At 38.7% G+C, this 21374-nt stretch overlaps 2 protein-coding genes across 5 annotated transcripts; one reads left to right on the top strand and one right to left on the bottom strand.

The window, feature by feature from the left end:
• Positions 1–5886: 5886 nt before the first annotated feature.
• Positions 5887–9593, bottom strand: LOC103700928 (endo-1,4-beta-xylanase 5-like). The gene is made up of 7 exons (XM_026802165.4): positions 9436–9593; positions 8210–8366; positions 7623–7795; positions 7417–7524; positions 7152–7298; positions 6401–7042; positions 5887–6270 (listed from the first exon to the last, which is right to left on the bottom strand). Exons 1-7 carry the CDS (start codon positions 9556–9558, stop codon positions 5935–5937), a joined length of 1686 nt encoding a protein of 561 aa, XP_026657966.4. The 5' UTR covers positions 9559–9593; the 3' UTR covers positions 5887–5934.
• Positions 9594–13857: 4264 nt separating this feature from the next.
• RMR1 (receptor homology region transmembrane domain ring H2 motif protein 1) lies at positions 13858–20058 on the top strand. 4 transcript variants are annotated; one of them, XM_008782780.6, is made up of 5 exons: positions 13958–14276; positions 14398–14640; positions 18500–18556; positions 18680–18895; positions 19410–20058. In XM_008782780.6, exons 1-5 carry the CDS (start codon positions 14096–14098, stop codon positions 19496–19498), a joined length of 786 nt encoding a protein of 261 aa, XP_008781002.3. In that variant the 5' UTR covers positions 13958–14095; the 3' UTR covers positions 19499–20058. The 4 variants fall into 4 exon arrangements, with proteins under 4 accessions (XP_008781001.3, XP_088580132.2, XP_008781002.3 ...); XM_039118656.3 differs by having other exon boundaries at positions 18674–18895; XM_008782779.6 differs by having other exon boundaries at positions 13858–14276; positions 18500–18895.
• Positions 20059–21374: the final 1316 nt, after the last annotated feature.

Here is a 21374-nt window from a genome sequence, read left to right as displayed (position 1 = left end):
AGAGAGAGAGATGGGATCTTCCCCTATTTTGGGTAAGAAGAAGAGAGCCCTCTCTTCTTTCTCTCTTCTCTCTCCTTCCTCTCTTTTTTTTTTTTTTCTTTCTCTCTATTTTCTCTTCCTCTCTCTTTGCATGATTTAATAAATCCAGTAGGAGGGTCCTAGATATTCTCTTTGTGGACCTAGGTTGACCCCAATAGAGGGTCTTTGTTCGTATTTATGATGTTTATCTCTTTTAGTAAGCCGGATATTTTATGCATGCGTATATGGATATTTGTTGGATTAATTGAGTTATATTAGATATTTAAGAAGAAGTTTCATCATTTATATTTTCATTTTGGTGTCGCTTATTGCTATTTTCAAACTATATTATTATATTGGTGCAAATTTGCAGCTATCTTTACTGGGCTATAAAGCTCACAACCTCCTTCCTCTTTTTTTTTAGAGTTGTAAGTTGCAGGTTGTTTAGTACTTTGTTATAGTTGCTTGGCTTTGATTAAGTTCGCATGAAAAATAGATGAATAGAAAAAGCATCATTATTTTTGGTTGGATGAATAATTTTTTAATTCTATACAAGTTTGTTACTTGTAATGAAATGAGATAATTTTTGTTCACATATATTGAGCTCGTAAAAAATTCAAGCCTTGGATATTCTTTAGGGCCTTGCTCTATGAGGGTATCCGGCCGTGTCAGGTGCCCGACCCGGGTAGGGGTTTTGAGGCACGACAAATATGCAGAGAAGGAAATTATGCAGCAGATTAGTAAGCTGCTCAGGCATGTCAGGTTGACTTTAGCATCTCAGAAACAGATGGGATCCATCATGAACTGGATTACCATGCAACTTCTTATTTTGCTGTTTCAGGAACTTTGCATCCGCCTCGTTTGTATCCAAAAACAACAAAAAAAAAAAGGTCCCTTTTTTTTTCTGAGCACAGCCTGATATTGTTCTTAGCCCAAGCAAAATAGAGTTGGGCACCGAGACATGGAAGTCGCTGCTTTCGTTACCTTATGAGGTACTATGTTGTCCATCCATATTTCCTCATCCTAAAATTGCCACCATCCACAAGGGAACAGTTCTCCCACCCAATCCGCTTTATCCCCAAATGTATTCACATGCTTGCCTCTAAGTTTATGCTCTCAATCACCTGCAGATGCTGGCCTTCAAAAGAGTCTAATACTCAAAAGCAACCTCAAGGATACAGTTTTCTAGCCTTTTGCCAAAGTCCCCAGCAATATGCAAGTAAGAAAAAAAAGAAATACTGATAAAGTGAAAGAAACCCAGGAAAAGCTCGGGCAAGTAGCCTCAAAGGACTCCGGATAGGGGGGGATTCTTATTCTTATTTGGCAGCAGCTTCGTGTGGTGCTCGACTCTGCTGTCCCAACTTGTGTGCACTGGAGGCCTGCGAGGGTTTAGAAACAATCGAAGAAACGATACTTTAGTAGCTGATAGTGTTATACTAACCTACCTTGCTACTGTACCGGAGACCTAAAGAAAAAACTTTAGCAGACAGAAAGCCCTTTTTCTGAGTCCTACCATCATGTGATTTCACATGACAAGGAATAAGTTAGTTTTCTCTTTTGTTGCAGCGTATTTCCAGTTGGTGAAGCCATGAGTTGGAATTAGGGTTGACAATGCTTAACTATTTGACTCGTTTGAGTTGTTTCAACCTATTATAAATTAGATTGGATTATCTATTTAGTTAAATAGTCAGATTCGAAAGCGGACTTTTGACTCGTTTAATTAATAGTTTAGATTCAAGTTGATAGATTTTCGATCTACTATGTATTCAATCTAGCCTGACCCAACTGACAGCCCTAGTTGGGATTGGGACACCGGGCTCTCACCCAAGAGACCTAGGGCTCAAGTCCCGGCGACCAAAAATTTAGTTTAAATTTTTATTTATTTATTTTCTGTTTGCTGCCTAGGAAAAGAGTTTAGAACATGTTCTAACTTGTGGCATCTATCAATATAGGGTGGGCGTCAAACCGAACAAGTACTTACTTCACCCGACCAGCAGATAGAATTATAGTTTGCTTAGCATAGTGAAAGTGGAACTACGCATTTTCTTTTACCATGTTGTTAGTTTCTCCCTCTTAAAGCTTTATGTGTACCCTTTCAGAGCATCACCGGCATAGATGAACTGCTGAAGTCTTCTTAACAACCATTTGCCTGAGTGCATGTCATACAAGAAGGGGCAAAAGGACTCTCCGCTGTTGCTATTGTGCATCAATAAGAAAGGAATTCAAAGGGATCATCGATAGCAATTAACTCCACTAAAGGATCATCAAGCATATCAAAGCGACCACATAGTGAAAGTGATGCCACACCAAACAATGCAACACTAGCATCCTAAATCTACGCTATCTCTAGATCGGATTCCAAAATCAGTTGCAGACATTCATAAACTATGTTTTATGTTCGATATGATGAGGGAATTCCATTAAGTTGTTGAGAGAAACAAAACCTAGCATTTGAAATAATGGCACTTGCCCCACAAGATTCCAATTCCTTCTGTGCCAAGCAACTCACGGTTGATTTCAATGCACAAGGGCGTTAGAAGTGTATCATTGAAAAATAACAAAGCACCTATCACATTCCTCAATCACCTTGATGCTACTTGAACTACAATACTTGCTACATATTGTTATTTGGCTATGCTTAGCATGCCTGTGCACCACTTCCTTTTGGCCTAATGTCTCCGGACGGCCGCTTAATAAACTTTTAATATGCGATCGTTGTGCAAGGCCAGAGGATAGGGAATCATCTGCTGCTTTGAAAGTTCAAGGTGCAAGGACCAGTCATAAGTGGCAAAGCAATGTGACATCAACAAGGAAGAATAATTGCAAGGACCACTCATGCATGTCCTCAAGAAAGATGTTTATGTAATAATGAAAAGAATTACAGATAGGCACAACAATAAGCTTCCCAGAGTGGCAAACTGTGATTCTGACTAGATCAAGAGCCATAGTTACTGCATGGGAGTCGCCGTCTCTTTATGTACAAGCAGCAACAGAAGGGATCGCTAGGAAGTCTAAATTAAACCTTGGCATGAAATAGAGTAATCAACATACTACTAGGACTTCAGTACCTCATGCAATGCACAGTACAATTTTCTAAGAAATGTGAACCTAGTATAGCAATTCCAATATCCAGCCTCGAGGAGATCTCATACTGCCATCCAAGGCAAGCAAAATTAACAGGCTCATGGTGTGAATAATAATGTTTACACACTGATCTTATCCGACACCACTAAATTTGGCCAAATTTCTGTCTTTTACTTTTCTTTTTATTTATTTATTCAACTATTTGTCTTGCGACCCCCTCGAGGGAAGATGGTCATCTGTATGGTCTGAGACTTTTTTGTTTGTGCTGCTTCCTGCTCTGGGATTGTGTTGCTAAAATGCAATCAACACATAAACTAGCAGCCTTACAATTCAAAAGTGAAGAAAATTCTTAGCTAAATGGTGTTTAATGATCATCTTATGGGCTTCAGCCAGTAGCAACAATCTTTATGATAGATGTACACTCATGTTATTATAGACTACTGTTATGATGATATTTATTAAAACAGACTCCAGAGAGACTTATCCTACTACAGCACCTGCAAAGTTCAGGTAAGCAACAGATTATATAACTTTATAAGTACAATTGTGCATTTTGATGGAAATAACCATAAATGCTACTTAACTATAAAAGAATATGGAGTATTACCTTGCTGGATAGGATACAATCAACAACTTGTGGATTTCCATCAGAAATTACTACCTTGCATGCATCTGAGCCTACAGCAATAACCAATCCAGCTAATCCATGGCCTCATCCAGGTTCAATTACACTTTTGGACCTTGATAATAAAGCTTGTTTCAGTCAAGAATCCTATTAAGTTAAAAACATAGCAGTTAACAGTTAAAGAAGATTTAGACAACGAACACAGACCTGCTTTCTTTGGCGTAAAACTTCTCTTCCATATCTGCTCATGCTTAAGTGTGCAACTAACATAGTTAAGTCCTAGTGCCAAAATCCATGGAGTTTCTGAAAGAAAAACTTTACTGTTTTTGGAAAAGCTAGCTATTCATTTTGTGACCAATTGATGAAGAGATAATTGAGTTTCCAAAACATCTCTAAACTGGTCTCTAGGTGGTTTGAACAAAGGTCATCATGATGGCAGATGCAGATTGCTGATCACCATGAATTTCAATACCAGGTTATTCTAACAAAGTTATCCTGTGAACAATAAAGCTTTACAACCATCCCTTTGACACATGCATGTCTATACGTGCACACATTTACATGATGCGTAATATATCGTAAATATGGACAAGCGTAGGTATGTACATAAGGGAGAGGAGGGGGCAGAGGGTTGGATGACTTCCCTGCAAGTATGAATTGAAGCATGCGAATGACATTCCGAATTGCTGGTTAAGATTGAGAACAATTAAATGTTTGAAAACTAAAACTCAAATTCTTTGGAGGCATCCCATTTATAAATCAAGTATGGATTGAGAATAAATTGGAGATATTGGAGAAGATAAGGTGTTCGCATGCCGTAGCATATAAATTAAAAATTTACACATTTGATCTGAAAATGCACAAGGACCATAATGTGCCTGAATTGTTTAGTGCTGATTGGGACCTCTTTAAAAGCTATTCATTATTTTCCTCACCACTTCAAGGTGGGAATTGCAGCAAGAAGTGGTAAAGATCTCTCATGATGAAGACATGTGCCTTTCAAGATAGTTCACTAGGAGGTAAAACATTCATGAGAAGCTAGAACATTGCCTCTAGCTAGGTGGTGCCTTCCTTACCCCTTTTGTATTTGTATATATTTGCAGAACTCCAATCCTAAATCAAGGGCAATTTCAATATGTTTCGGCAGGGAACATGATTTAACCCGAGTCTTTGTTTTCGAACACCAGATCATGCCCTAAAGCATGGATCCGGTCTCAAAATCAAAGAGATGGAGTTTATGTTCAGCAAAATGTTAATGCATGTTCATTTATTTGTCAAATCAGCGTTAATAGTAGATTCCATCATGTCAATCTTATTCATTAGTTCAGTAAATCAATGTAAAATAACTGTATGTCAATTGTCGGTGCACAAATATAGCTGTTCAATGCAATTTTTGTATCATGCAATATAAAATTATGTATGACACATTAAGCTGCATGTCAAATAACAATCAAGAAGTTTCGACGCATCAATTTTTAATCTTTTTAATTCATCAAAGAGTTAATAAGAAAGATATTGTCTTTTTCAACAAGCTTTTCTTTTCAATTTTTCCATGTGTTTAGCTTCCTCTGCAAGTTAAAAAGTTCATGGAGAAAGGCTCGTTACCATAACAAGAAGCTGACCGCTATGCTTGGGGGAGGGGGGCTCAAATCATAGCGAAAGCATTAGCATAATATCTTCAGGCATAGTAACAAAAACGGTCCTTCTCTTAGTCCTTTTTGATGATAATTAATGGTGGGAACTTCCCCTTTGCAGGTTAAATTCAGAGAGAAGAGGTAAAGAATCAAGTCAAGGACAAGAAACTAAACTACTGCAGCACAGTATATGCACTCATCTTCAGATGGGAGGAGTTCTCGAATCACAAAATATATTTCCCCAAGTGTTCGACATGGGTCCTCCCATATCATACTTGACTTGAGGGGAAAAAGAATCACAAATTGCGGCATGTATTGTTTATAACATGAATCATCCGCTTTCCCTTTGCATGTGCAAATGCCTCGGTGCAATGAACAATTAGCTACATGGCTGAACAGAGTCTCAATTTTTAAAAACCTATTAGGTCCAGCATTGTACAGCAAATTTGCCTACGGCGGGCTTGTCATTATCCTACTGCCACTTGACAATGCGAGCACGAGGACACTGATGCATCGGAAACATTGGCTTCCCATACGCCATTTGGATCATTAGTTGCTAGGAGGAAAGAATTCTCAGAGCTGAACGTTCAAATGCTTTGTCTCGTCTCCTCGACCCAAGGAAAATGTCGTCTCTGTCGATTTGTTAGCGTAACTCACAGAGACCTTGTACTCTCCCAGAAATCCACTGAAGGTATACAAACCATGGTCATCCGTCACCCCCGCTGTTTCTTTTGTTTCCCATTCCTGTAAGAGCCTGTCCACAACGTCTCCAGAAGGGAGGTTGTGAAAGTCCTCGTCTGTGAGGCACATTTCGTAGCACCCATATGGATGCAGTGCTGTCCATAACATTATTCCATTCACAAATGGATAGGAGAATCCTTCTCTCAGCACCTCCTCAAGATATATAGCCTGCAGAAGATTTGAAGAACACAAGATCAGATCGATGCTAAAACATAGTCTACGTTTAAGACATGAAAAAAAAAAACAAAAAGAGCTTATAGTTGCAATCTATATTAAGACATGAAGAGAAACCTCTCACCTGTGTTTGATGATCAAATATGTGGTTTATGTCGACCTCCGTTAACCAAATGGGAAGGTCTAAAGTAGCCAATTTATCCAGCACAGCTCTCATCAGAGGCAGGTTTGGCTTGGTGAAGAAATGCCCCTCCAATCCGATTCCTTGCAATACGGCTCCTGCTTCCTTCAGCTCCCTTAGTCTTGATATATAGGAATCCACCGTTGAGTTCACATCATCACACGTCTCCAGGACATTGAATTCATTCATGAACATAGTAGCAAGGGGGTCAGCTTGTTGGGCCGTGCCAAAGAATTCCAAAGAAGCATTGGGTCCAAGCCGTTGCTCGTAGAAATCGAAGTGCAGCATCTCGTTGTTGACGTCCCAATGAACAAACTCCCCCTTGTACCTGGACATCAAGCTCTGGATGCGAGACTTCGCAGCTGATCGGAGGTCGTCGCCGGTGAGGTTGCGAACCCAAGATGGGGTGACGCTTGGGTTCTCCCAGAATATGTTATGGCCACGCGCCACAACCTTGTTGGCCCTGATGAATTCCAGCATCTCGTCAGCTAGAGTGTAATTGAGCTTCCCTGGTTGGGGCTCTGTCGTGTACCATTTAAGCTCGTTCTCGAAGACTGCCGCATTGAATCGCTCCAGAAACCAAGCCTTGCAGCGACATATGTTTTAGTAGAAAACAATATTGGATCAAAATACTTCTTGAGCACTTCGGTAGTAGAAATGCAAAGAGACTAAAGTTGTGCAAAAGATTGTAAACCTGATAAGGTAAATTTCCTACGATGGTGCTGGCTATAGCAGAGCCAAATGGGAAGTCTTTCGCGAGCTGCTGTACCGATACGGATGCTCCGATCACTCGATTTCCCTGTGTATCTGACACATGGATGACCACCATGCGCTTCCTTTTCTGCCCAGATAAAGCGCTGCCATTGTTAGAGATTTCAACTACATGATGTGAAGAGAAACCTTGGCCTAAAAATGCTACAATATTCAAGAACAGAGCAATAGAAAGCAGCAGGGAGTACTGTTCTGATGTTGTCTTGCTGGTGCATCTCCCATTGCTCGACCGAGAATGGCTGCAGTGAAGCACTTGCCACCAAGATCTCGATCCCATCGACCTCATTGGTAGTGTTCTGAATTTAAAAAGAAGTGGAACTTGTGCGGTTAATTAACTCGGGAGCAATCAGGATCGTTGTTACGTTGCATGCCAAAGTGTCAAAGTTGAAGGCACCTGAAGGAAAAGTACTGAGGTTTTGGAGGACGCATCGAGGATGAAGCCACCCTTGAGAAAAGACCAGCAGCCATTTTGTGCCGTTGTTGTTCCTACGCATCTAAATTTCGAATCATCCGTTGCTAACACTGCTCTTATGAGAGCTGAATCAGTTCCTTGGATTTGCACCCAACCTGCCGAAGATGAATCACCTAAATGAAAATTCTGGGGTATTTTGCGACTACGGAGTGAAGAACTCTCGCTCGACATGGTAGCTAATACGATTTGCCAAAATTGACAAGCATAGTATGTAATACGTTCACTCGCCTATGGAAATCGAGCAAAGTTGACAGAAGGGTGGATTATTTATGTGCATTCAGATAAAGGCCTCTAGAATGTAATGCTTAATATGAATCACATAATTGTGTGGGATTTTTCAGTGCCTCGAACTTCAAAGACTTTGTTTGATAAACAAGTAATAGAATTTCCAAAAAAAAGATAAACAAGTAATGAATGTATCAGTAATAAGACCAGGCTCTCCATTCTAGTATCTGGCAGAGCATGACAGGACCATCTATATATGAGGAGTGAAGTTGCTGGAGACTCACATGAGAAGCTGTATCTTGTGGTCTCGGTTAGGTTGCCCAGCACAAATGCCGGTCGGTGAGCTCCTGTCTCCGTCGTATCGTATGCCATTGGAATCTCCCCATTCTCGGATTGTAGGATCCCACCATTGTAAAGAGGAGGCTCAGGGTCTGGTTTGCACTGAAATATTAGCAGATGAAATCGATGTCAAGTGTCGTGGAGACTTCTGTGAGATCGAAGAGCTTTATTAAATAGAAATCTGGGATCCATCCATCAATTGGCCGATGTATCCACATCAAAAAAACAAAAAAAGAAAAAGAAAACATTTAGTAAGACAGGGCAACCAAGATTCCCTGCCTCACTACAGAATATTGTGCAACCTTCAATAGTTACGATTAAAAAATAGATAGCCATCAAACAATATGCACCATATAGTATGGTATGTCTTTATAGATTGTTAGATTTTGATAGTCATCTATTTTCTGGTAATGGTCATAGAGAACTACACAGCACTCCACGGTGCGGCCGCACACTGCATGGGATCCACGTTCAAGACATGGACCTTAATTTCGTGACCATTCCTCAGAGCATCGGGCACAAGGGGCAGCTCTACCCTACCCCACCAGCCTTGCCACGGCGCGTTCCTATTGGAACAGAGTAGTTTGTTTTTTTTTTTTGGTCAAAGATAGGAGGGGAGGGGGAGAGGCGAGCCTCACCCGCGTAGCAGCCCCCACTGAATCTTCCTTACACTAGAAAATGTTCGATGCATGTCGTAAATTTCTGCGTACCCCCTCCAACTTATGGGCTTCCTCCACTGGGCTCGTCACCCATGTGTGAGTACGTCATCCCAGCGTCACCTCGGTATTAGCGGACCAGTAGCACTCCCACCAGCAGCGTCCAGGCGTGGGGCATCCGGTCTCCAAATTTAATCGACGCTGGAGCATTTTGAACCTGGACCATCCTGGTGGAAGCCAACGCCCCGTTCCATCTGTGCTACTATCTTGGTGGCAACAGAATAGTTTGTTTGATATTTAGACTTTCTATTCGCATTGGATTCAGTCTGCCCTCATTTGGGCATAAAAGAAGTAGCACACGATGGGCTCGGCCCGGATACATATCACTGCCAAAATGAGCCTGATTCCGGCTGGGCTGTGTGTTCTCGAGCTGGCTTGGTGTGACCACTAAACCGATACTACCAATGAACATATCGAGCCAAAGATCACGAAGTGCCGAAGGCAATAACAAATACCTCGGTATAAGCAGAAAAATCGTACCACGGTCCCTCTGCAGTGCAACGAAATATACAACATGATGTCGTGTCAATGCCAATCAAACATAAGATGAGAGAGAGAGCGAGAGAGAAACTGACCATAGGATGCAGCAAGAAGGTGTGAGGGCAAGATCAACCAAGGTAGAAGTTTCAGAAATAGAGCAAAGAAACCATGGGACAAGCCTCTCATGCTCCCACTCATTGGCAAGTTGCTTGCTGTGTTTGTGAAGTGTCCGTTATATCCAGGTCTCTGCTTGTGTTCATATAGGAGAGTGGAAAGCTTAAAGGAGGAGCGGCTTGGGAGCATGAAGAAGTTGATGATATGATGGGGGAGATGGTTGACGGGTGCCGGCGGAATTCTCGAAGAGATCGAAGGGCTGAGATCACAAGGAGCGCACTGCTAGTCTTTCATTTATGGTTCGCTCACAAGGAGCGCGCTGCTAGTCTTTTGTTTATGGTTCACCATGCCTCGTTCATATGTTCTCTTTATAGAGAATGCTAACCCCCATTCGTTCTCTCTCTCTCTCTCGGGGGAACTCTCGTGGATTGGTATACAACGCTTGGACGCTTCCTAATTTGACCCGTTAAATAATTTATGTTTGCATGCAGCTAGCCTTGCAAGCTTTCACCAAGCAAACCTTTTGAAATAATATTTAAATATATATATATATATATATATCAAGCTTTCACCAAGCAAACCTTTTGAGATAGTATATATATATAATAGAGATTCAGCTTGTGCAAAGCTCTTCAGCTCTTCATACACTGTAAGTGTAGTGGTATCTCGGTCATTAATAAAGTTTATTATTTAATATGCAATAAACATTAATGATATATAAATTTATTAACAGTCTTAGTGTGCTTGGCCATTATAAATTTATTACTAAATGTACAACATAAATCAGGTTATTAAAATATTTTATTTATTATAATTTCTTACACTGTCATATTGAGTTCAAAAAATAGTTTAAAAAAAAGCGAGTGCCAACCTTCGTTCTTTCTTCTTTTGTCCCTGGGGAACTTGAGTGGTTATTATTTATCTGACGCCATGGATTAGTATATAATGCATGCGCGCAATATTTGTCTAATGAAATGGATTAGTATATAATGTGTGCGTGCAATATTTGTCTAATGAAATGGATTATTATCTCCTCTAAAATAGAGGCTCAGTACAGGACTTCTGATATGGATGCTAGTATTAACGACACCAATCTTAATATACTCAACCATCATTATAATTTATTAATATGCTTGATCAAATATTAATGACAATAGAATTAAAATCCATTAAATGTGCTCCATCACTTAATATGCAACAAATATTAATGTGCTCGATCACTACTAAAATCCATTACCTAATGTGAAACAAAATTTAGGTTATTAAACTTCTATTTAAATTTGTTACATTATCATATTGAATTTCAAAAATTACTAAAAAAAATGTGCGCCACTCATTGAGTGAGGTCAATATTAAAGAAATTGGTATTAATGATGAGAGTTTTTGCACTGTATAGAATCATTTATTTCGACATTGGTATTAACAACACTAGTATTAATAATGAAAATTTTCCTTGGTAATTATTAAAGTTCATTAATGATGAGCGTTCTTACAAGGCAATCATTAAAATTCATTATTTAATGTGTGGTAGAAACTTGTCTCTTAAAGCCTTCTATTTATTATAATACATTACATTGTTACATGGTATTTCATGGAAAAAGGAAAAAAAATTTACCTTGCATATTTCATGAGTTATATGCTAGTTTATTATGTATGATATATAACTAAAATAAAGCTTCGGTTCATATTGAGTTCTCTATTCACCATATGAATGCTCAAATTAATAATATGTCTCAACTTAAAATGCGGTAGTCTTAGTTTTGTTGTGTTTATTTAAGACATCAAGTGAAGTATGCTCGAGAAAGAGATCAAGAAAAATATTTTACTCAAAAAATAAAATAATATTTAACTAGATATATAATTGAAAAGATATATAATTTTTATTATATAATTTTAAAAAATAAATTACAAAATTTCTTCTAGAATTAGTGATAAATTACCGTTATATCTAATAGTTTGAAAAACTTTAGCTTACTCTCTTACAGTTTATTTTTATCCAATATTTTAACACATAACTTAGAAAAATATCAATCAAATCATCAACCATAAATAAGACTCCAATGCTATGACAAAAAAAATTAAAAACTTACTAAAATAACCTTAATTGATATAACAACCACGTTAGGAAATAAGAAAATATTACTTGAGACATTTCATCTGTTGATGGGATCATGGCAATTAATCAGATACATTCTCCTTACATTTATCACGTGCATTGCGCATGTCAAATAGTAGCTCTAAGATGTCATGTACATCACACACGTCTCAATTGTTGGGATCCTAATCATCACAGTTTTTCATCAAATCTAAGCACAACAGCCATGTCATATTCCTTGTTTATTTTCAAACTATTTTGTCTTTCTTATATCTTCCAGGGGAATTATAAGGCTGCCTTTTCACCTCTGTGTTTTCAAATGCTGTCCATCATGCTATGAGAGATTGAATCATGCCTTTTCACACTATTTTTCTGAGCACAAACTATTTGTCTTGCAACTATGAGAGATTGAATCTCCTGCTTTACACCTCTTCCTCTTCAAATGCTGTCCATCTTGTTGAAGGGTAGTGTTTCTATACTTCAAATCTATTGGGACATGTTCCATGAAAATATAAACCTACATTGCAGCCCACAAAGCCGAGGTAGCTCGGAAGCATGTATTGTATGGAGTCTACTTAAAAAGCTGTGTCGTTTGTGTAGCATGCTTGCTAAACTGCGTCCTTTGTTGAGTTCATGATCCTTGGTTGCCTCAGTGTTGCTTTCTATTCCAGGTATCGTTTCCATGGCAAACTCAGGTCCCAAAACTAATGGGTCCCAATTCTTCATAACGACAGTCAATGCAAGCTGCAGGTAAAGGTCTACCTAAACTGATACTGCTTCATTAATGGGATTCCAGGTTGGATGGCGAGCATGTTGCCTTTGGCAAAGTCATTCAGGGTATGGACACAGTCTATGCGATAGAGGGGATCGCTAAGACTTACGATGGGAAACCAAGCAAGAAGGTTATCATTGATGCCTCAGGAGACAACCAAAGAGCCAATGGTAATTGGAAAGCTTCAACTCATTAGTCACAATCTCTTTCTCGCACATCGAAGCAGATGCTGCTTTGGTTACAAGTGTTTCTCTGCTATTACGGCCATTCCAAATGAGTCATATTGGGATTGCACATTCAGAGGGAACCAGTATAATTTGCAAGGAGTTGCGTATATATAATTTGTACCCACCATTCAATTTCAGGTGCTACTATGTTTACTTTTTAACTTGTGCCTATTAGCTGTAAATTATAGCCATATAGCTGCCTCAATGGAGGCAAGCGATATTTCAATATAAAGGTGCTATAAAGTTGCATCTTACTCATGTAAATTATGTTGCTTCCCAAATAGAGAGGGACTCTTGTGATATGATGGTTCTGAGAGAGAACTGGAGACAAACATAAAACAGTTTCAAAGGCTTCTTAGGGCTACATACTTAGTTATTCCTTTGCTGTTCGGTTGGAAAATTTGTTGGATTAGTTGGTTTACATGCATTGCATCTCATTGCGACCTTCAGGTTAAAATTGAAACAAGGGTATTTTGCAAAAATAGCTTGCTTCACTATCCATTTCGCAGATTTGTGCTGTCTTTTTTTTCCCTCTCTCAAGAATAATCCAATGTTTGAAAATTTTTGAACTTGGCTTCATAGACATACTCCAGACTCCAGTGTGTAAGTGTGCAACGCACCAGTACATGCATTTGGTATTCAAAATATCTATCCATATAAATTATATTTCCTTGCACTGTCCAAATATGAAATCTTGGATTCGCTGAAATTTTACATTTGATCATGGTTGACAAAAATTTTCATTCCCAAATCTTGATTTCAACGGTCATATCATATTTACTTTTTCACCTCTCTATATAGTTAGTATGCTTTGTGCATTGAATAGTCCACAACTATGCGGACAACAGAAACCAGTTTGTGCTCTTATAGCCGTTGGTAAAAATCTAACTGCAGATGATGTGGATGGGATATCAATTTCTCGGAGTCCATGGCCCCATGCCCCAAAAAAATATAAAAAATATTTTTTAATAACTCAGATAAATTAGATTATTTGGATATAGATATATTTATAAAAATTAAAAAGTATATTTGTAAAGAGACTAATAAGGTTATAAATTGGGTTTGTGGCCGTCTATTTTTTTTAAAAAAATATTTTAAATATTTTAAAATTTATTATTATTATTTTTTGAATATATTAACGTTAGATCGTATATATTCATCAGCCGCAGAGGGGGGAAAAAAAAGCACTGTAGATAGGCCGCTTCTCATCAACTCTCGTATTCAGTGACACGTATTCCCCGGCGACAAATGAAGTGATGTATGCGCCGTGGGCGATAAATGAAGCGTTATCCTCACGCCTTCGTGTTGCATCATCCCATGCGTCCGACCGCCTGGCCTTTACCAATTTCCCACATTCCCTGCGGTGCGGACACATCACGGAGAGGCGACGGAGACGATTACAAGGATAGACACAGAGAGATGAGGAGATGAAGTGTTGTCGCCGCTCCTCCTCTTCCTTCTCCAAACCCTGCACCGCCACCACCTTCTTCGTCTCCTACTCCTCCTTCCTCCTCGCCCTCTCCTCCCTCCTCCGCCCCTCCGCCGCCCTCGTCAACCTCCGTGCCAAGTCCTTCTCCTTTACCTTCCTCGACGCCCCAGCCCGCTTCGGTATTTCTCCAATTCCTTCCTACTTCTAGGGTTAGGGCTTCCAAATCTTTCTCCCCCTTCTTTAAAGATTAGAAAATGACCTGATTTTCTTCTTCTTCTTCTTTCTTTTGCCTGTTGTCAGCTGTTCCTGTTCGTGGCTCTGGGGTCTGTGGAGCTCTGCACACTGCCGATCCTATCGATGCTTGCTCTACCCTCCCGAGCAATCGGACCGCTGTAGGCCGAGGCGGGGGTTCGGCGCATTCCGATTTTATTCTTATCGTGAGAGGTGTTTGCAGCTTCGAGAATAAGGTCAGGATCGCTCAGGATGCTGGATACCAGGCTGCAATCATCTACGACGACCAGGAGAAGGGCAGCTTGTACTCGAGTGAGTATATAAGTTGTCTTTCTTATTTCTTTCCCAAATTTGTTCATGTCTCTATGTATGTAATGTTATCTCTGAAGGATTGCTTTTCTGTGGCGTCCACGTTGTTGACTGTCAATTAAAACAGAATAGGATTTTTAACCCATTAATTTCGGGTTTGCTATGTCTAATCATTGTTTCCTAATTTAAGCGAATACTTTGTTAAGGTAAAGGGATGCTTTAGTCTGAACGTGCAATTCGATAATTCATCTATATGATTGCACAAACCTGAAAAGGTATTATCAAGTGAAAGATGCAGGAATAAGTTTGTTGTTTATGTCGAGACAGTGATGTTGATGTTTAAATTCTCAGGATGGTTAATGGTTATTCGGGTGCTGTTGGGAAAATGGTGGTGGAGATTTATTGGTTAAGCAAACCTTGAGATGGTGAAAATCTCTTATATATGTTTGTTTGTCATTGGAGTGGTAAGATTAATTTTTGAAGGAGTGGAAATGGGTATTTCATCGGAAGTATGTCCAAGGGTGACTCAGTATATTTTTGATGGGAGGGGATCTAGTGTTAGATTTCAAGTTTTTGTGAGAATGGGTGTCTGTTAGCTTTACAGTAGGCATATCCACACAATTTTGAGGTTCGGTTTGTCGTATGTCATGCCTGATTTAAAAATTCATGTTGATCAAGGTATGGGACATGTGGTGATGAATGAGATTTGATAATCTTAGTGCCTTTAACATGGATATCATCTTCTGTAGTTTTATGTTGAAAAGGCATTGGCATCTTGTCAAAACATTTAATTCATCTTGTTATGTACTTCCTTGTCATTCTGTGTTGCCTCCAATCATTTGGATCTTTATCTCTAGTACAAACTAACCAAAGTTAGTATGGCTGGATAATTAAATTTTCTGTGAATTGATCCAACATAATAACTAAGATGCATAAGTTAAGAGTCGTTAGAAGAAAAAAAGGAGAGAAAAAGAGATAGATGTATAAATTCACTGGCAAAGGCTTGATCTAAGAAAACAAGAATTCACCTTAAGGAGACAAGAGTATTCCATGTTATAGCATCATTTCAGTATATAATGATACATATGTTACAGAAGTCACCTTGATACCCTAGAGGTTGTTACAAATCCTCAATCATTTTTAATAAACATTAGCTATATCAAAAGTCTTTTAAAACAGAAACAATCTGAATGGGAAGTGAATATTCAATCTAGCAGAATCCAACTTGTTTTGGACAATGAACATGTAAATTTTATTTATGGCATCAATATCAAGCTAAACTTTGGTGGTTCGTCCTTTATAAATTGGGCCTAGTTAGAATTTGAACATGTAAGACTCCCATTCCGATTTATATGAATTCTTTCAGGTTTATGATTTTTATGATTTGAATAAAGTAAACATCTACATATCATCTCAAGTTCTAGTTTTGTTCAAAGTAACTTGAAAAGGTTGAGCAATAATTACAAAGGGCTCCTCTTACAATAGAAAATTAATCACCTAATATCTGTCCTATTTAAGCCCAAGCCTGGCACTGATTACTTCAGGCCTTTATGATGAAGTGGGAGCCAAATCATGGGGCTTAACTTTTGATCTCAGGCCCAACATTTATTTGACGGACCTTTAGAGTCGTTGGGTTGGATGCACCTGTTTAAAGCCCTATTAATTCTAACAAGCTTAGATTAGGTTAATTACCTTGTTGGGCCATATTTCATTTAGCCTAATTCAGTCCATTTGACTCGTGACTGCCACCTAACCAAAATCCCTCTCTTTTGATGGCTAAGTGTTCTTGTCTTTTATGTTCCTCAGGAGAATTAGGGAAGGCTGAATGATAGTGGATTAATCCTATGTTTGTAATAGAGTATTCTCCTTCTTATAGGTTCATGAGCCAAAAAGATTCATGTTCGAAACCTATAGGGTGTAACCAAATGACTCATGTTTGGTGAGTGTTAACTTTCATGAAGTTTGATAGTGATGCTGTTATTCTAATCGTCAATTGCTGGAATTGTAGTCTCTTTTGAATAAGTTTCAAATATTGTTACTATTATCTAGCAGTTGATGTTGGTGCGATCAACTTTTGAACAGCCTCTTTTTACTTAGTCGAAAGCAAAATCTAATATGAAAGGGTTGATTGAGTTTTAACCTAAGGGAAGGTCTAATTGGACTGTAATTTTACCTGTTCAGATAGACAGAAGACCACAGTGGTACTAATTGTCAGCAAAAATGATAATGGGAGAATATCTCTAAGTAGTATAAATGAATAAGATGTAAGGGTTGGGGATCAATGTGTAAGAGGCTGGATTTATAAATCTAAGTATGAATATACATTTTTCATTCCCCCCGTGGTTATGGAGTTGTTCAGGTTATATGTGTAGTATATCTTGTTGGGGGAAGGTTATAGAAGTATGACTGTGAATATCGGGGATTAAATGTAAGGAGATACGTTACACTGATGGAACAAGTTTATATTACTGTTTAAGGTTAACACACCTTCAGTTATTATTCAAAGAAGTTATGACAGAAAAATCTTCTTTATTAGACAGTCCTCATGAAGGCAGATAAACAACTCAAGTTTTACCAATTTCTGCCAAAAGAAACAATCATAAAACAGATGGCCCTGGAACAGATCATGATGCAAATAGTCTGATACAGTGGTGGTAAATAAGAGATGTTGAAAGTGGAAGAAAGGCAAAGAAGACAAAGAAGACAGATGTGGAGCTGACAACCAAACAATATTGATTGATTCATATGCTCTTATAGATTCTTGCCAAGAACATCTAAGCATTTTGAGTTCTTTTATTTGAAATCATTTCCACATTGAATCACTTCCAAATGCATCACAAAAAGGTTCCAGTGATCATAGATGGCTCTCAACCTATCTGTAATGACCCTTAAATTTAATAGACATAACCATGCATTGCGAAGTTGGACCAAAGGCAACTGATCTAGAACTTTTAGGAAACTACAGAGTCCACCCCAGAAGTTAAGCTAGCACATTGGTAAAATTAAATTTATAAGTTGTTAGGTTCTCTCCACTTGATACACCAAATCAAAATCCTTACTACTCAATAACATGCAAATAAACAAAGAATTCAACTTTTCATTGTTTTCATTTTTTTCTTGAGTGAAAATTTCCATGTTTATCTAATTTAGTTTGGTTTGTTTTCACCACAGGAGTCTCATGTAGCATAAACTGAGAATCCTATTTTGTTAATCTAGTCGAACAGGTTTTCATTTTGCAGTGTCTGGCACATGCAAACATTTCATTTAGTGCATACATAATTGTATGTACATTAGCAGCATAGGCCACATGAGGACATGCATATGTATGTGCATAGATCTATAACCCCTGTGTCAACATACTTGGATTTTGAGAACCTGTTATGTTCGACACTGGTATCCAATTGTGCGATGTCAAATCCATGTATATATCGACTGTGTAATTGGTTATTACGATTAATATACTTAATTTATTCTTCATGCTTCATGAAGGATATATCATTGAGATGGGCTTGGCATTCAATCCTAAGTCTTGGCCAGATTGTGATGTCAGGAAGTAGTTGGTTTGCCATATTTGTAGATTAGTTCAAGGAGGGTTTGGTTGACTTGAAGCGAATCTATATGTGGATTTTATGCTTGACTTTTTTGTCAACCTTGTAGGATAAATTTATCCTAGGCTTTTGTTCCACTTGCTTGGGTTGATATAACAATCCCAATACCTGCTTGCCCTATACTGCTACTGTGACAACTATGGCAGATCCATATCATCTTTTAGTCCATTCATAATGCTGCACACTTTTGTCTCTTGTGCAGTTTCTTGTCCCTCTTTTACACTGTCAATTAATCATTTGTTTTTTGGCTGTAGTGATCGGGGACTCCACGGGCATTTATATACATGCAGTATTTGTTTCAAAGATGGCAGGTGAGACACTAAAGAAATTTGCTCGAGGTGAAGAAGGAGAATGTTGTATAGGTTCTTCTATGGATGAGACTGCTGGAACAGTGTTGGTGATTTCTTTTGTCTCACTTGTTGTCATAGTATCAGTTCTTGCAGCATTTCTCTTTGCTCGAAATTGTCGGCTTCTAAGGCATGGAGCCCATAAGCGGCCTCCTAGTATGAACAGACAGGCAGTGGAACTACTTCCTTCTTTCACATTCAAAAGTTCCTATGTCAATAGCAAGCGCATGGCAGAAACTTGTGCCATTTGTCTTGAGGATTACAGAGATGGAGAGAGACTGAGGGTTCTTCCCTGTCTTCATGGTAAGCTGGATTCGCATATTTAGTTTTAATCTATTCAATGAAAAGTTATACTTGTTTTAGTTGAACCATTACTTGATTGCTAATTCTGTTGTTGGATGACAACCGAGGGGCTTGTGTGCACTTGAAAACCAGATGCTTCTTTGGACAAGAATCTTGGCATTTATAACCGCAACATGACCACTTTAGAATGTTTGATTCTTGGGCTGTCACCAGAGCTTATACTTTTAGATTCTACTGTCACTTGAAGTCAAATGTGATGTTCCCTGCATGGTGAATTGTAAAATAGCGTGTGTTCTTCAAACCTTGGAACGGTTAATATCTTTTAATTCCTGAGTATTAACTAAGTTAAAACCTGTGTTCCTGATGATAAGGACCTGGCAAAATTACTTTCTGCATTTGAATTTGGTTACATGAAGCCAGACGCAGGTGACTACTTTAAGCTTATTAATCATGGAGGATGCGATTTGCATCTTTTTCCCCACTTGTCAACATTAACTCATAAATTCCTTCACAGATTTCCATGCAGTTTGTGTGGACTCATGGCTGACGAAATGGGGAACGTTCTGCCCAATTTGCAAGCATGAAATGAGCTCGGGAGAATAGGCTACCTGATTTTAAGCAAATCAACTTGCATTGGGCTGAGTGATGGAATAAGTTTGGCAACTATTTACGAGTTATCCATCTTCTACTCGTGTTGCATCTGTAAGTGGAATAAGATTGGCAGCTTACGCTTCCGCTTCGAATGTCAAGGAATTTCGTGCCTTCTGTAAGATCCGAGGGGTGTGCATATGAATCTAGAGCATGCACTTCTCTATGGACAATGCAATGCAGGCAAAAGCTGGGAGCAATCAACTGTCCTTTCCAACCATCTGTTTCATGCTTCTTGTCATGTTTGCCTCGTCATGCTCTCATTTATTAATCCTTCTACCCATTTGTGCATCTTCTGTATTCTCGTGTACCCTTCTGAGAGTACTCGGTGTTTAGCTGTGTTCTGACGCGGATGTGTCTCACTCGCGTGTTTGGTTTTTGATGAGCATGAGAGGGTGTTGAGCTGATACGGAGCTGCTCGGGAACTGGCACTGAATTGATCTCTTCTTTTAGCATGTAACCTATTTTTATGATGTCAGCATACAGTGACTGTATAAAATGACTGTTTGTTGTAATCTTCTTCTTCCTCCTCTTTTTCTTCTTCTTTTTTTTTTGTACCGTGATAAACCTTGTATGGGAGTCTCTGCCCTTACCTCCGATATTGGAGAGACGGTACGTCCGCTACTAGACCTGCTTATCAGGCAGGCCGGGCCGGGTTCGGCCCAGGCTAAGCCCCACATATGACCAAAACTAGCTAGACTGGAGCCCCATCTGGCCTGGTAGCTTGGGACGTCGGGCCGGGCCTTGGGCTTTTGTGATCGCGGCGTCGGCGAGAGGGGCCGGGGATGATGAGGCGACGGTGAGAGGGGCTGGGGATGATGACGGCGAGAAGTGGGAGGGCAGACTGCCATGCGGAACTTCTCCGGTTGACCTGCCCTTTTTTGGTCTTTTAATTTCTCGGGTTGGCTTGCTTCTGTTTTGTTGATTCCACTTTGGTGGTTAAATAACGGGAGCCTTGCATCATCTAGAAAACTGGCGTGCGCATTGCGCATATAAAAATAAATAAATAAAAATAAAACGATATCAAAAATGAAAAATATGAATAATGAGATGAGAATAGAGTGAATAAAACGAAAAGTCGCTCCAAAAAAAAAAACGAGCCAATAAAAAATAAAGAGTTTTTTGCATAAATATCCTCCTAAAATATTAGATTTCACTTGAATATCTTTCCAAAATTGATATTTATATGTATATCTTCGTAAAATACTTGTTTTGCTATTATATTCTATTTTTATTTTTGTTTTTGCATGTATACCAATGCTATCTAACGACGCTAAAAAATTAACGGTTTTAAATTAAAATAACTAAAATATCCTTAATGGATAGACATGCAAATAGATCGCGATCCCGATAGTAGAAAAAGATAGGGACAATAGCATAATTTTATATTTTATTTTATTTTTAATTAATATAAATATAATTTTTCTTAATATTGTTAAAACAATCGTTATATTAGGGGCATTTATACAATAACAAAGTTTTATGAGGGTATACATGCAAATATCAATTTTGAAATGGTATTTATGCAAAATTCGATATTTAGAAGGATATCTATACAAAAAATTTAAAAATATAATTAAATGAAACCATCTCAGTTTAGCATATGGAAAGTCTTGATTGACCAAAAAATACTGATAATTTTTTCTCCATTCAAAACCAACCATCTAGAAAGAGATTCGGCTACTATGATTAGATAGATCCAGGGCTGTGTGAGAGTAGGAGATGAGCACTCACGGCTATGGAACATCCGTGGCTTTTCAGATTACTCATGCTTATCATAAAATGAACAACGCAGTTGATTGGGTCGTCTCATTTGTTGTGCAGCATTTCA

The sequence above is a fragment of the Phoenix dactylifera genome, chromosome 6, assembly GCF_051530095.1.
Source record: "Phoenix dactylifera cultivar Ajwa chromosome 6, Ajwa_hap1_PhDact_Kaust_v1.1, whole genome shotgun sequence".
NCBI lineage: Eukaryota > Viridiplantae > Streptophyta > Magnoliopsida > Arecales > Arecaceae > Phoenix > Phoenix dactylifera.
This window is presented reverse-complemented; position numbering and strand designations above follow the sequence as displayed.

Bases quoted from the DNA above. Each gene is read 5' to 3' on its own strand.
- LOC103700928 (XM_026802165.4), bottom strand. From the start codon at position 9,558: ATGGTCAGTTTCTCTCTCGCTCTCTCTCTCATCTTATGTTTGATTGGC. The intron at 8,367-9,435 runs GTATTTGTTATT...CTAATATTTCAG, and splicing joins ATTTTTCTGCTTATACCGAG to TGCAAACCAGACCCTGAGCC. The intron at 7,525-7,622 runs GTGCCTTCAACT...TTTTAAATTCAG, and splicing joins CCTCAGTACTTTTCCTTCAG to AACACTACCAATGAGGTCGA.
- RMR1 (XM_008782779.6), top strand. From the start codon at position 14,096: ATGAAGTGTTGTCGCCGCTCCTCCTCTTCCTTCTCCAAACCCTGCACC. The intron at 14,277-14,397 runs GTATTTCTCCAA...GCCTGTTGTCAG, and splicing joins CGACGCCCCAGCCCGCTTCG to CTGTTCCTGTTCGTGGCTCT. The intron at 14,641-18,499 runs GTGAGTATATAA...TTTTGGCTGTAG, and splicing joins GAAGGGCAGCTTGTACTCGA to TGATCGGGGACTCCACGGGC.